Consider the following 13,696-nt stretch of genomic DNA (forward strand, 5'->3'; position numbering starts at 1 on the left):
CACTGTAAGGAAAAAGATTGTCAGTTGACTTCAGAAAGGGCTGGTTTTATTCAAGTTAAAAATATGATTTTAATGTGACTGAATCAGCCTGATTACTCTGGGTTGCAGCAGTGGAAGTCATTAAGGGCAGATCAGGTAGTAATAGCTTCTCAAGGTAATGACAGCACATTTATTATTGTGTCCTTACATGATATGAAGAATATGAAGGATTTGGATTCATTAAATCTACCATCTCCATGCAGCTGGATCTATGTTGTGCCACTACATACTTTTTAGCTACTAGGGACCCACTTTATATTAAGTGGCCTTAACTACTATGTACTTACATTTTAATTAATAATTTAGTACAATGTGCTTATTATGTACATACATGTTTTTACATTGTACTTATATTTAAAAAAAACTACATGTAATTACATCTGTATTTAATTTCTGTAATTACATTTATAATTACACTGTTGACCCATACTTTACACCTTAACCCACCCTTAAACTTACCCATACCTCCAACCCTCTCCCTAACCTTACCCCTATCCCACCTCAATAGCAGCAAAAGTGTTTTACAACACAATATGAACACAATAAGAACATTGTACTTATTTTTTTTATGTAAGTACATAGTAGTTAAGGCCACTTAATATAAAGTGGGACCAGTATACCTATTTTTAGATACTAGTACCTAAAACCATTAGATAGTACTTAATCATTTGATGCTCATACTTATGTATATGTATATATATATATATATATATATATATATATATATATATATATATATATATATATATATATATATATATATATATATTCGTATAGTTCTTATTAGAAGCTACTTTTTTATTACATATGAGTAGTACACATGAACTAACAAAAACATTCTTGTAATGCATTTATTAATCTCAGTTCATATTAAGTACAACATTTACTATTACATTATTAAAAAGTTATATATTTTAATAATTATTAATTGACCTGAGCTAACATGAACTACGATGAACAGTTGTATTTTTTAATATTAACAAAGATCGATATTGTAACAAATGTAATGTCATTGTTAGTTAATATCAGTCCCTCCAGATAAACACAGATTTTTTTTGTGATTGTTACGGGCAAAAATCCTTGATTTTGCGGCACATTTTCTTAAAAAAATGTGATGGAATATGCGGGATGTTTTTGCAATTTTATGCGATGAAATTGTGTGAACTTGCAAAAACTGCGGTTTGATGAAAAAGAGAAAAAAAGGTGATTCCCCCAACAACTTTTTCTCACTAGGCTACTACCTTAAATGTAAAGAGTAATTTCTTATTACTTCTTATGATAAGCGAGCATACTAAATCACAGAATATTTAAGTCGCAATCTCTTACTGCAATGTAAATTATTTTACATACTAATATAATTACAACTGTAAGTTTTTGGTACTGTTCTGTAACAAAAAAAGTTCAATCTTACAACTGTAAACTTCTGAATGAAACTACAACAGTGTTAGTAGCCTAGTGAGAAGGGGGTGTTGGGGGAATCACCTTTTTTTCTCTATTTCATCAAACCGCAGTTTTCGCAAGTTATCGCAATATAATTTGTCTCCACTGTCATGTAACAAATCGGGAAACTGCTTCGCGCGTTCTTTTGTGCTTATTTTTGTTGGCAAATAAGAATAATTTGCATGCTTCAAGTTTCACCCTGGTTTCACCGCGGGGTTTGCAGATGATGTTCACGTCACGTAATTATGTCACTTCATAAGGTTCCCAGGCAATAGGGGGAAAATGGCGCTTTACTTGTGTGAAGGAAACGCAACATTTTTCAACTTTCTGCTAATATATATGTGAGTTTTTTGCAACGAAATTACAGGGATTATGAAATCATGCTAGCCCCGCATATTTTGCTTTCTGAAATCGGCAATTTATGCGGCAAAAGAGCGGAGTATTTGAAAAAAAATGCGACCCCGCATAAATATGTGGCCTTTGGCTGATTATGCATTAAATCAGGCAATCGCATAATCACATTTTTCTTGAGGGACTGTAATATTAGTTTTAATACTAGTCAATGCATTAATTAATGCTAACTAATGAACCTTGTTATAAAGTTTTACCGTATTTGCACTAGTAAACAGTTGTGAATAATAAGATAAAAATTGTTACCATAATTTACGTAATGAATGTATATTAGTATCTATTGAATAAGAGCTAGTATCAGATAAAAAGGTAATAGTATCTAATGAGTAACTACTCGTATCTAATAAAAAAAATAGTATGTAATGTATAAAGATATTATACAGTAATTACTAATATCTTTAAGAGTTACTAGTACCCAATGGACTAGTAGCTAATTTATAAATACAAGAAACTAATAGAATAACTAAAAATACAGTAAGTACTAGAAAATAGATGAAAATAGATGCGTTTTAAGAATTAAATGTTAAAATTACTTGTTTGAATCAATGTATTTACACTAACTGATTGATCATGCATGTCCATGCATTCATACATATAGTTTTAGATGTACTCCATCACTGATCAGTTATTAATCACAGCATGGCGTCACGGGTGTCCCGTACGGCTTCTCAAACACTCAGGAACAGAAGAGCTTCTGCTGACCGCACTGTGAAACCTGCTGTTTGATTAGATAACACATCTCTACAGTCCTATCAAGTCTCTATTAGTCACGCAAAATACCAATGAACTTTTCTTTCTTGGTAGAAAAGAGATGTGAACAGAAATGAGTTAAAGGTCAGAAGGCACAGGTTCTAAAGCTCCAGAGAAATCAGACGAGCTTGTGGTCTCTCGTTCTGGATGGTCTAAAGGCCACTGGGCAGCAACAGGACAGAGATGAAGAGAAACGGATCTGACTGAACCTAATAGAGCATTGAATCTGTCCCTGCTGTTTCCAGAGGTTCAATGTTTCAAACTGGATCTCTGTCAACATGCCATTGTAGAGTCTGCTCAGCTTTGTGATTTGACCTTAAAATTGAGGTGAGTTTATAGTGTGTTGAGTTTGAGTAGACAAATTCAAAAACATGTTATTAGTTGTCATGCATATTAACATTTGCATTGACCGCCAATATAATACTGACAGTACAGTCAAATGAATAAGCTGAAATTAAATGAGCCCTTAGTAAACACAATGTTTAGTGAACATCCGGTAACACTTTAGAATAGGGAACACTTATTAACTATATCTTTTCTCTCAATAAATTAATAGTTAGAGAGGTAGTTATAGGTATAGGTAGGTATTGGGAAGGATTAGGGATGTAAAGTAATGTCATGTAGAATAGGCCTTAACCTGTTAACTGTCACAGGGACACCTACGTTGACTATACTATATTACAATCAAATCTAATTTAATCTTGACAAACTATATATCGTTGGAAAGGTCTAAGACTCCCAAATATATATTTTACCAATATTTTTTGTTAAAAATTATGTAGGAAAAATAATAGATACATTTATGACAAGAGTGCACCCTCAGAAATCTACATTACAAAAGGAGTTTTGACCTATGTTAAAAAAAAGACTTCCTGTGCCTTTTTCTCTATCACATTTTAGAAATCATCAGAAGTTATATATCACTTGAAAACATAAAATCTCAAAATTCATCCTTTAAAACCCATTTTAAAATCAGACATTGCATTACCATGTAAATGGCACATCAAAATCATGTTACAAAATGTTTGAAATGTGCTTCATGTTAGATATTCGTGTGTGTGTGTGTATGAAAGTGAAAGTGAAGAAGAAGAGCTATATAAGAGACCTGTGTTAGAAAAAAAGGAGATATTCGAGGATTAACTCAGATTTATGGCATGTCATAACAATTTGTACGTTTCAGCACTGACCTTTCCCTCAGCACTCGAGTGATAGATGTACTTCATTACCATGTTTGAAAAGTACCAAATGGAACACCTTTCTGTCAGAGTCGTCAGTGATTGATCAGGAAGGGATTGAGGTGTAAAAAGAGCAGCTTTGTGTATAGAGATGACCTTGATGTCATGTTAACAGACAGGCTGGAGAAAAACCTTTGTATTCTGTAACAGAATAATTTCCCCCATAATGACAAAGAAAAAAAAAGCTCTAATATGTCTGTAGCTGATGTAATTTCAATAAATCTATACAGTGTGTAGCCATGAAATGCTTTATGAAATAAGATAATTAGTCACAGTTTCCCTGTTTCCCTGAGCTTTTCTGCCAAATTAAAAGCTCCATGAGCTCTATACTGTTTTATATAATAATTAAAATTATTATTATTCAATACTTTACAGGTCAGTATATTGATATTTTATTGATTAGTTTAAATAATAATAATATTTCTCATAAGAAAGAATGCACATATTGAATTGAACTTGAATTGAATTAAATGCCTTTATTGTCATTATATTTTCTGCATACAATAAAATTAGTAGCACTGCTCCTAACTGTTGTTAGAAAAACAAACATATAACCACAGACAATAAGATTATAAGACTGTACAGTACAATTTTACAAGTAAATACAAAAAGTGGCTGAGTCCTGATATTCCCATTAAATAATCTGAGTGTGACCATTTATAGTATTGCACATTGGCTTTCACATTGATATTCATAGTACATTTATACAAAAGTACAATTTGAATGAGTGACTGTGTCGATTTAGGGACTAGAGAGGGTATTGCACATTGACATAAAGTGTATATTATTGCACATATTTCATTGCACTTTTACCACAGACATAGTGTTCACATCTAGTAACCAGAAGTTATTTAAACCTGACATACTATTTAGTGCATAGTTTGAAGTTCTGAAAAATAAAGTGTTCAGACAGTGGTATTGCAGATTGACATGCTCCATATTGTACAATATATTGCATGTTGTATAGCAGCAGTATAGACAGAAGAGGTTTGAATGAAATAAGTGACTGTAGATAAAATACTAACTTGGTTGAAAATAGTATTTGGAATAAGTGCATTTATGATTTTAAAGTGCTGATAGCAACTGGTAAGTATTTGTTCTGTAAGCTAGTGGTTTTCGCTCTTAAGGATCTGCACCGCCTGCTAAAGGCAGAAGATTAAACAGGTGCTGTCCTGGATGGGATGTGTCCTTGATGTCATAGTTTTATAGCTGGTAAATAGTATTTATGTCTGGTCAAACTCACTGCCCATCGGAATATGTTGCAAAATGTTAGTTTTAGGCCCTGTGACCATATAAGAGTATTTATTTCTGTAAGCACATCAAATTTAACTTAGCTTCTTAAAACATGCCGTCACAACAGTTTATATGATGGGCATTTTTTCATGTTTTTGTGTGTATCTGACCGAATTAAGCCTAAAGTATACTTCACTTGTCCATGTTTCTCAGTGTGTACGCACATAAATCTTTGTCGAACAGCATGTGAGAATCTAATTGAGTTCTCTTTCACGGCTGAAGCGTTTATAATATCAAGATCATCCCACAGTTAAGCAACAGCATTCTACATTTTATGGCAGTTTTATTAACTTAATCAAAATGTAAATAATTTTTTTTTATATAAAAAATAAACTTTTTAACTTTTATTACTGCCCATCCGTATATGTCACAGGTTACAAACAGTATTTTCCCTCATTTTCCCTCATTTTCGATGTTATGTTAATACTATATGGAGTTTCCCTTGGGAGATCCAATCATCTCTGAGTTGTAGAAAACTAGTTTAATTTGCATGCCCATCCAGTCCCCTGTACACATGGGTATAGAACAGGGTTTTGCTTTGGGGCTGAATGGTTGCTGCTATATGTGCTTCTTGTTTTCTCCAATCACCTGCGGGAAATTCTCTTCACTGGACACTTCTGTTTAACGGTGCATTCAGTTGTGTTTTGTCAGTAATAGCACAGTTAAGTGCAGCGATTCCCCCCTGGGCAATCTGGCATAACATAGCAGTTTACCTACATTTACCGCTTTTATTTTTTATGAAGACTTCCTCAGTGCGTTTTTGGATAAAGTCATTTCCTGACCCCCTCTGACAGTCACAAATCGTTGTCTCATGTGTCTGGGCTGTAAGCATGCTGCAACTTCATTCAATGGTTGATGCCCTCATTGTCAGCACGTCCATGGCAACTTTGAGATCATGGCTCTCCCTCCTTGTGAGGGGCTAAGTCCCCTCAGCCGCTCCTTGGCCTGGGACTTCTGGGAAGCAAAAACAGAACTTTTGTTGAGTTGGTTTTCTGTTTCTTCGAGTAGTACCCAAATTGTCAGTGAAAGAGCAGTTTCCCCAGTCTGTGGGTTATACCTGATGTAGTCTGGCAGTGAACAACGCTATGCTTTCCTCACTCCAAGCCTTGTCCTCTCCTTTCACCACAGGCCAAGTGGTTGCACCTTGAGGACACACAGCATTCTCACACATCCCTAGCTGGCCTTTCATGGGATCCAGGGAGCTGGGTAAGTGCTATTCCTCACTCATCCCCCCGCTCCGGGACATGTTGCCACCCGGTTTGGGCCCCATTGCTCCCCCTCGCTGCCCCTCCATGGGTGCATTAGTTGTCCTCTTGGTACCGCTTGTACAGAGTTTGGAAGCCTGGCTAGCACTTCCCAACCCATCACAGTGGCTCATTTGGACAATCAGACTTGGCTTTGTGATTCAGTTCACCATGTGCAGGACCAAGTTTTCAGATCTGAAGCTCTTCGCAACAGCCCTTCCCTGGAGAATCATCCTGAGCAAGGACCTTCTTTTTCAGGGACAGGGCACAATTTGACCCCCGCATCTAGATCTGTAGAACCTCCACAACTAGCTCCTGTCTGGGACACAGAGGACTTAAGTGGTCTGTCATAGCCAATGATAGCCACTAACACTCAGGCCAGATCTCTCCGTACTAGGCAGGCGTATGCCTTGAAGAGGAGTCTATTTGCTGACTGGTGTACTAACCCCCGGAGATGCCCGATCAGTGTTGTAACTTTTTAGAGAGGTTGGAGTGGAGGCTGTCCCCCTCCACCTTGAAAGTGTATGTGGCGGTGATCACAGCACATCAGGATGCAGGTCAGTGGGAAAGCACAATCTAGTCATCAGGCGCAAGGAGGTAAATATCGTAGGCTATGACTTAACCCATCTTGATCTCTCTCTGTGAACCTTTCTGGGCTGCAAAGAGCCCCTTTTGAGCCGCTGGAGTCAGTCCAGCTAAAGATCCCGTCTCTTGGACAACACTCCTCACTGTGAACAACGAATTCAGACCAGCTGATTCTCACGTTATCCTGAGACCCTGAGCTGGATGCATAGCCAAATTTCCCACCACATCTTTCTGGGACCAGGTAGTGAACCTGCAAGCACTGCCCTTTTAGAACCAGACCTAGCCCTTGCATTGCTGTTTCTTGTTCATGCCCTGAGCGTTCATGCACTATGGGAAGACATTTTATCTCTCCAGGCATGTTCCTCCTCTGACAAACCCTGGATTGAGCATCCTATAAGCACCCTTTGAATTCTGCCCTCTGGCTCAGTACTTGCATTATATGCCCTTTTGGTCAGCCCCTGTACTAAGCTTGGTGCCCCGTGTAATGATTCCCTTCTGGTGATCCCTTGTATGTATTCTTCCATGGTATGGTTTCCCTGTTGGTAAGCTTTTATCTTCCCTTGACACTTATTTCTGTCAAGTCTCTGTTGGTAGGAGTTCCTCCCTTTTTTAGGTTGTACTGCCTTGTTGGTCAGTCTATATGTGCGCTCTCCACATGTTACCTCACTTCGGACAGGATGTAGTCTCTGTAGTGTCCTTCTTTGGTCTGACTTCCCAGTGTAAGTCAATTGGTTGCGGCTGTACCATCATCAAATACAAAAGAGCACAAAGCACTCTTTTCCCTTGTGATTGGAACAGTGAACTCAAGGTTGAGGAACTGCAGCTGCAACCCTCCTCACTGTCAGCACTGCAATTTCTGTCCCTGTCCAGTACATAAGACTTCTGGCTTGCAACAAGGTGCTGGGTAGATTACAACATGATTCTACCAGCATCTGCATCACCGAAACTTGTGACATAGTTTAATGGTTGTGGCATTTTCCATAGGGACCCCATACGTCTCAGTTACATATGTAACCCTTATTCCCTGTAGAAGAGTATGGAGACGCTATGTCACTCTGACCACAACCCTGGGCTACACAGCTTAATGGTAAATGTTTAATAAACATGTATCACAGATGTGTGTCTCTTTTGGATGCATGGTGCAAGAAATCACAGGGATAAAGACACGATTTAACTCATTAGTGTTGCCAGATCTTGCTATAAAAAACACCAAATAAAAACAAGCACATAATAAACTCAAAACCAAATGTGTTATCTTGAAAATTAACCACATGCTAAAATATCATGACTTACACCTGCCTACTTTATTGACTCCATAAAATGGATATCAATTTTGTGAGCCAAGCCCTAACAAACAAGCCTAAAGAAGCTCATTAAGAATAATAGGTGGACATAACAACCCTTTAAGAAACACGCTTTGCAGGGCATACTTCCAAACATAAACGAAACATGCCAGCTCTGTCGACGGTGGTTTAGTTCAAATCACTGAATATAATGAGTTTTTGGTTGCTGTAATATTTATAGCAGATACTAAACTCTTGAGATGCATTGCTGTAGTGTCACTCCTGTTTTTAAATAAGGGGTCACTCTTAAAACTTTACAGTGTGTATGTGCTCATTGAAGCGCATTGCAGCCTAGTCATCCTGATGTATGTTTGAGATTATTCAGTTCCCACTGTGGGGGACAGCGCCATTTACTGTTTACCATGGTTTTCTTCGTTAGATGTAGTCAGACTCCTCTCAGTGGGCGGCTCTGATCTGTCATGTGTCACCTGATGACTTATTAATACTATATTTCCTCCTCTCATCAGTCGAGCAGAGCTTTGTATACACTTCTGCGCTGCCTCCGTGCCGGATACAGAAACTATCTTCCTCCCACTCGAGGGGTCTTAAAGAACAGCTCAGCGGGTGGGCTGTGTTTGCATAATTTTATTGCCAGTAAGGAATAAACAGTCACTACCACACTTGATTAATCATGGCTCTCATTTTCCCACCGTCTATTATAGACATAAGTGCTGCGGAGCCACATGGGAATTAACGTGACAGTTTAAAACATGCTTGCTAATCCCTCACTGCAGAAAGAAGCTGCGATACAGCTAAAGTGTCTAAATGGGAATGTTTACCTTTTGTCTTTTGGCGTAAATCGCAGGATTACAGTGAATTTATTGGGGACCCCTGCACTGAACGACTGACCAAAAATGCTAATCGCACACAAGCGTCCGTGCACAAATGCAAATGAAATCCTTGCTGCCTTCGGTTATATCCAGCTAATTAAATTCCTCTGTTGTGTCTTTACAGGTGATACATGCACCATGGCAGAGTACAATAAGCTGAAGGGCATGCTACTGGACATGCAACCCAGGACCTCCACGGATGGGCAAGCAAATGCCATGGACCAGAGGAAGATCCTGGTGGACACAATGTTCAAGTATATAGACAGAAACCAGGATGGTCGTCTGAGCAGTGAGGAGCTGGCAGAGGTGAGGGAACTTATAACATTGCAGGGCAAGAAGATATGGTGCAAAATAAGCAAGAAATAGTGTTCTTTCAGCTGGTCATTTCACTTCACTCTACTTCGCTATAATGACTGCCAGAATGCACATTATCCCGAATATTATGTTGAATATTAGGAAACATTTCAGAGAGGGGTAAATTTATGTTCTTATAAACTTATGTTCAGGGGTGCATAAAATAATAGTATTATTAATAGAATAAAATAATAAACAAAATAGAGTGTAATAAAACTATATTTTAAAATATAAAGTATTAGAAATTCAATTATTTTATAGTACAATTAAAAATACTGTGCTAATATTTAATTTTCACTTTCTTTTATTTCTTTTTTACATAAGTGTATGTGCTGATGATTGAATTTAAAAATATTATAGTTTTGCATTTTGTTGTGAAACCGGCAGGGCATACAGTAACCGAGATTTATGCTTTTAGTTTAAAGGGAAATCTTATACAGTATTACAATCAGTTGATCTAAAATACTGATTGTGCATTAACAGCTGTCAATTAAGCGAATGAGCAGTCTGAACTTATTTACTCAGTGCATTTTTTATTTTGGTTGTGCATGCGCACCTGCACACCACTTATGTGCAGCCCTGCTTATGTCATTCCAAGCCAATAATCTGCTCTTTTTCTGGGGAACCCAAAGTAGAAGAATCATATTTCAAATTGAAGTCAGTTGCTTCATAGCTACTTACCAAATAAATTAATACGGGCATGAAATATTTATTTGAGTTATACAGTTTTACCTGCATATTATCTGAAAGCATCCACTAAAAAGAAATGTAGTGAATGTGCACTTGTAGTATACATTTTAAATGTTTTTTTTTATCTGTATCTGTAGATAGAATATTAAATTAATTGTAATAATGTCAAATTAAACATTTTACTTTGAAGTTGTTGTTTTTTAATCAAGACGCTTTAATCAACTTTTGTCATACTTTAAGAAGTACTCTTGTTTTGATATGTTGATTAACATAAGCACATGTAAAGTATTTTATTATAATTTGTTATTATAAAAATGTGTTACTTGATATTACACATTACACATTACAAGTTAATATTACACATATATAGTTATATATATAGGGTTAATATAGTTAATAAGTGTACTGAATTGCAACTTCATCATTTCAAATGTTTAATTAAAATATATATATATATTTATATACAGGATATACACATTTAGAAATTACATTAAAGTATATTTTGATTGTACTATTAATTCTTAAAAAAACACTGTAGTTCAAGTTATTGCATTTAATATATATATATATATATATATATATAAATATATATATATATATATATATATATATATATATATATATAAACTATTATACTTTTTATTTAAATCTAAATAGTATGCAATTAATGTAACATTACATTTATGTATTTAGCAGACACTTTTATCCAAAGCGACTTGCAGTGCATTCATGCTACACACTTTTATAACAGTATGTGTGTTAACGGAATAGAACCCTTTTGCGCTCCTAACACAATGCTCTACCAATGAGACAGAGGAACACAAACAAAAATTCATTCAGTTCAGACATTTCATATTAACGGGAGTAGTTTGTCAAAAGAAAATTATAATTTTTTAAAAATGTGTTCATCCTCGGGCCACCAAAGATGTAGATGAGTTTGTTTGTTCATCATTCCATCACTTGCTCACCAGTGGATGCTCTGCAGTGAATAATGGGTGCCGTCAGAATGAGAGTCCAAAAAGCTGATAAAAAAAACATCACAATAATACACAAGTAATCCACAGCACTCCAGTCCATCAGTTAACATCTGGAGAAGACAAAAGTGAACTGTTTCGGTTGAACTGTTCCTCTAAAGCTGCAGTAGGTAACTTTTGTAAAAATAAATTTTTTACATATTTGTTAAACCTGTCATTATCTCCTGACAGTAGAATATGAGACAGATAATCTGTGAAAAAATCAAGTTCCTCTGGCTCCTCCCAGTGTCCTATTGCCATTTGCAGAAATCCATCCGCTCCTGGTAAGAAACAACCAATCAGAGCTTGCGGTCCGTAACTTTGTTTGTGTTCAAAATGTAGAAAAATGTATATAATAAGCGAGTACACCATGAAACCGTGTTTTTAGCTTGTCCTGAATCACTAGGGTGCACCTATAATAAGTGTTTATATTCTGACTATTTTAGATTGCTTCGGGGGTACCGCGGCGGAGTAACCCAGTACCTTTGTGATTCTTCATAGCCATAAACAGAGAGAAGTAGTTCCGGCTACGATGTTCTTCCACAAGACGCAAGCAGTTCTGTTTATTAACCGCTAGAGCATCAAAAGTTACCTACCGCAGCTTTAAATCAAGTTTTTATCTTTAATAAGGACTCTTAATAAAAGTATGCTAATATGTATTTCTTTTTCACAAGGGAAGAAAATGAACACTGTTGCAGTATTGCAGTTTATCAATACACAAATCCTCTGATTTAATTTTCAATGCAGAAAATAAGAGTATGAAAGACTGAAAGCACCGGTCTCATTATCCTCCCCTCCACTGAAGCTCATGTTTAACCCACTTCAGGTTCTGCTGACTCAGTTTTTGGCATTATTGAAATACGGATTGCACACTGGTTCAGAATGATATGAGGATGAACAAATAATGACAGGTCTTTCATTTTAGAGTCATATAATGTCAACCAAACTGTTCAAGAACAGAAATGTTGTGTAAATAATTTTATGTAACCAGTGGTTGTATAGATTATTGTCCTTTACTGATTACAGATTACTTGATGGAAACTGTAATCTAGGTTGCTCATTTTAGATGATGTATTTTGACTACTTTTTTGAATTTATTTAGCAAACTTTATCAAACAAAAAAAAGCAAAGACATTTAATTTTTTATATTAATATCATAAAATACAGTAAACATTACATTAAACCAGGGTTTAACAATAAGTGCTTAATGTAAGAACTGCAGTGGACTTGTGTGATAAAATAAAAGTAATGATTAATTGAATCATACAAATGTAAAATAAAGCTATTTTAAACGCTTGTGCACTAAAAATTGAAATATTTTATTAGTTTTTCTGTATGTCAATGTGACCATTAACTGACATCAGAGAACTGTAAACATGCAAGTTGTTAAACTATTGAAATATTAACTTCCTCAGAGATATTGGAGTAAATATTTGATTTTAAGAAGTTTAGTTAACATAAATGTTTGTGAATCAAATATGTATATATAATGTGCAAAGTCTTCCAGGTCTGAATTTATTATTATTTTTCCTTTTTTTTTCAGAATCAACTTTTCCCTTTCAGTCGGTCACGTTCTACGTTACGTCAGAAAGAGAATAACAAATGGGGTCTTGCCCGAAACCCCAATCACCTTCGAGTGGTAACAAAACGATCCAATGGTACACAGAGTATAAGGAGCAGAACAAGCAACTCGCACTCAAGCTTTCGCTTTGGAGCCGAGCACATCGCTTGCTGCTTTCACCGGAGTGTTTACAAGCGAGTCAGCTGGTGTTAGTGTGACGGCGCGATTCAGCGGTTCGTCTGTGCTTCCTGCATTCAGCTCCCGCATTCCCCTGAGCACTTCAGCACCACTGAAAGAGCTTTTTCCATCTCTTAAAGAGTAAATGGGTTGAGTTTGCATCTTTTTAAAGATGTCATTTCACCCGTGTGTTTCTGGGTGCGGTCGATATATGGCTCCTTGTTACGGCCACGATCGCTGTGTCACGTGTCTGGCCTTTCAGCACGCTAAGACTGCGTTTGTGGATTAATCATGTTCTCATTGCAGGGACTGCCACATCCCATTCTAGCTCCTCTTCTCATAAGAGGGCTACTTCGGCTGCTGGCCAGGGTGATCTGAGGGTTACCGTGTGGGCTTCCCTGATGAGCCACCCTCCTCGGGTCACACCCCACTCACAAATGCCACAGCCAGTTGAGTTTCCAGATGAGTTTGCTGGACCATCTCAAGCTCCTGACATCTCATTCAGGGCTCGGGAGGAAGATCTAATGTCGATCGACGCATCACAAGGTAGGCTTTAGTCCTCGGGAGATGAAGATTCAGTTGCGTTGCCTCCCTCGGGAGTGCCAGCGTTACCTTACCACCTCAGGTGGTAGCTAGCATCACTTCAGCTAGAGCCTTGTCTACCAGACATTCCTTTGCTTTGAAGTGGAACCTATCCGTCATTAGGTGACTGTCTCCTTCCACCCTGAAGT

At 36.9% G+C, this 13,696-nt stretch overlaps 1 protein-coding gene across 1 annotated transcript in view; it reads left to right on the plus strand.

The window, feature by feature from the left end:
* The window catches only part of LOC113063839 (follistatin-related protein 4-like), a 168,721-nt gene that overhangs the window by 98,309 nt on the left and 56,716 nt on the right, over nucleotides 1-13,696 (plus strand). Inside the window, exon 5 of the mRNA XM_026234207.1 lies at nucleotides 9,295-9,476. Coding sequence (XP_026089992.1) covers nucleotides 9,295-9,476 — 182 coding nt within the window. The remainder of the gene's footprint in view (nucleotides 1-9,294; nucleotides 9,477-13,696) is intronic.

The sequence above is a fragment of the Carassius auratus genome, chromosome 46 (genome assembly GCF_003368295.1).
Source record: "Carassius auratus strain Wakin chromosome 46, ASM336829v1, whole genome shotgun sequence".
Lineage (NCBI taxonomy): Eukaryota > Metazoa > Chordata > Actinopteri > Cypriniformes > Cyprinidae > Carassius > Carassius auratus.